General features: G+C 58.2%; 1 protein-coding gene across 1 annotated transcript; it reads left to right on the top strand.

The window, feature by feature from the left end:
* Positions 1–551: 551 nt before the first annotated feature.
* On the top strand, positions 552–1,394 carry DQ04_20381000 (Zinc finger protein CTH1; the record flags this gene model as incomplete). The annotated part of the gene is made up of 1 exon (XM_009317923.1): positions 552–1,394. The coding sequence occupies one exon, from the start codon at positions 552–554 to the stop codon at positions 1,392–1,394; it is 843 nt and encodes a 280-aa protein (XP_009316198.1).
* Positions 1,395–1,447: the final 53 nt, after the last annotated feature.

A 1,447-nucleotide genomic window follows, 5' to 3' on the forward strand; every position in this document is an offset into this window, starting at 1 on the left:
TTTTTTTTTTTTTCTTTTGTTTTTCGTTCTTATTTTCACGATTGTTTTTCATGCTCTGGCCGAACATCACGCACCGCTGCTGCTGCTGCTGCTGGTAGTGGTGGCTTGTCACGTACAGCTTCTGCCTCCCTCTCGGCCTCTGCCGCTGGGCCTCTGCGTGGTGGGTGTGTGTGTGGGGTGTGGCCCCTGGCATGTTTGTGTGTACCGTCTTTCTCCTCTTTCTTTCTCTCTCTCTCTCTCTCTCTCTCTCTCTCTCTGTGTGTGTGTGTGTGTGGGTGTGGAACCTGGGCGGGTGGGGCAAGCAAAGAAAGAATCAGTCAGTCTAGTTTGTTTTTGTTTTTTTGCTCTCTCCAAGCCCGCTACCAGTACAAAAGACCGTACGCCCATTAAAGCACGCACTTTCGTAGACAACAGCAATCGATTCCAGCAGCAACACAACCAGAACATTTCCATCGCAGCAGAAATACCTCGTTAATAAGACACCAGAGTGGTATAGATATATATATATATATATATCTGCGACGATGATGACGATGAGCATGAACACGCGAATGATGCCGGCATGTGCGGCACCCGCAGTGACGGCCGCCGTGTCCTCTTCGTGCAGCCGCGAGGACCCCGCGTCGGTGGGCCACACCACACTCTCCTCCGGAAACAGCGAGCAGACGCGGCCGATCATGGCGGAGCGCTACAAGACGAAGATGTGCCGCAACTACGTGGAGACCGGCGCCTGCCCCTACGAGACACGCTGCATGTTCGCCCACGGCGCGCACGAGCTGCGCACGCCCGAGATGAATATCCGTGATGGCCTCATCACGGAGGAGGCAATCCGCTTGTACCGGCGGCAGCTGCGCCACGCCACGCTGTATGGCGGCGGCTGCGAATACCCGGCGCCGCCGTACGTGTACGACGCGGCCTACGGCTGGAGCTATGGCCACGGCGGGCCGGTGCCAATGGCGTTCGCGTATGCGCACAACCCGTACGCCAGCGACGTGCTGCCACAGGAGTGCCGCCTCTACAGCCGCGCCCCAACGTGCTCGACGACAGGACTGCTGCCGCTTCCGCTTCCGCCCCCACCGCAGTACGAAGAGGAGCAGCAGCGGCGGCNGACAGGACTGCTGCCGCTTCCGCTTCCGCCCCCACCGCAGTACGAAGAGGAGCAGCAGCGGCGGCAACCGTGCGACGACGTGGTGGTGAATGCGCGGACGGTGGTGACGGCGATGCCGCGTGCCCGCTCCGTGCAGCGCGACGACGACGACGCGGAGTTCTCTACCTGCAGTAGCGTCGGCAGCGACTCCGGGGAGCACCAGCAGTTCGCCGCGGATAGTGTGTGCACTAAGCAGCAGCAGCTTAGTCAGGAAGATGATGAGGGTACAGAAGCTGACTTGTGGTAGCCTTGTTGATTTTTCTTCTTTGTTTTAACTTTCATTCCTTCTTTTTTTTTTTT

Source organism: Trypanosoma grayi (assembly GCF_000691245.1).
Source record: "Trypanosoma grayi strain ANR4 Tgr_2038_V1, whole genome shotgun sequence".
Classification (NCBI taxonomy): Eukaryota; Euglenozoa; class Kinetoplastea; order Trypanosomatida; family Trypanosomatidae; genus Trypanosoma; species Trypanosoma grayi.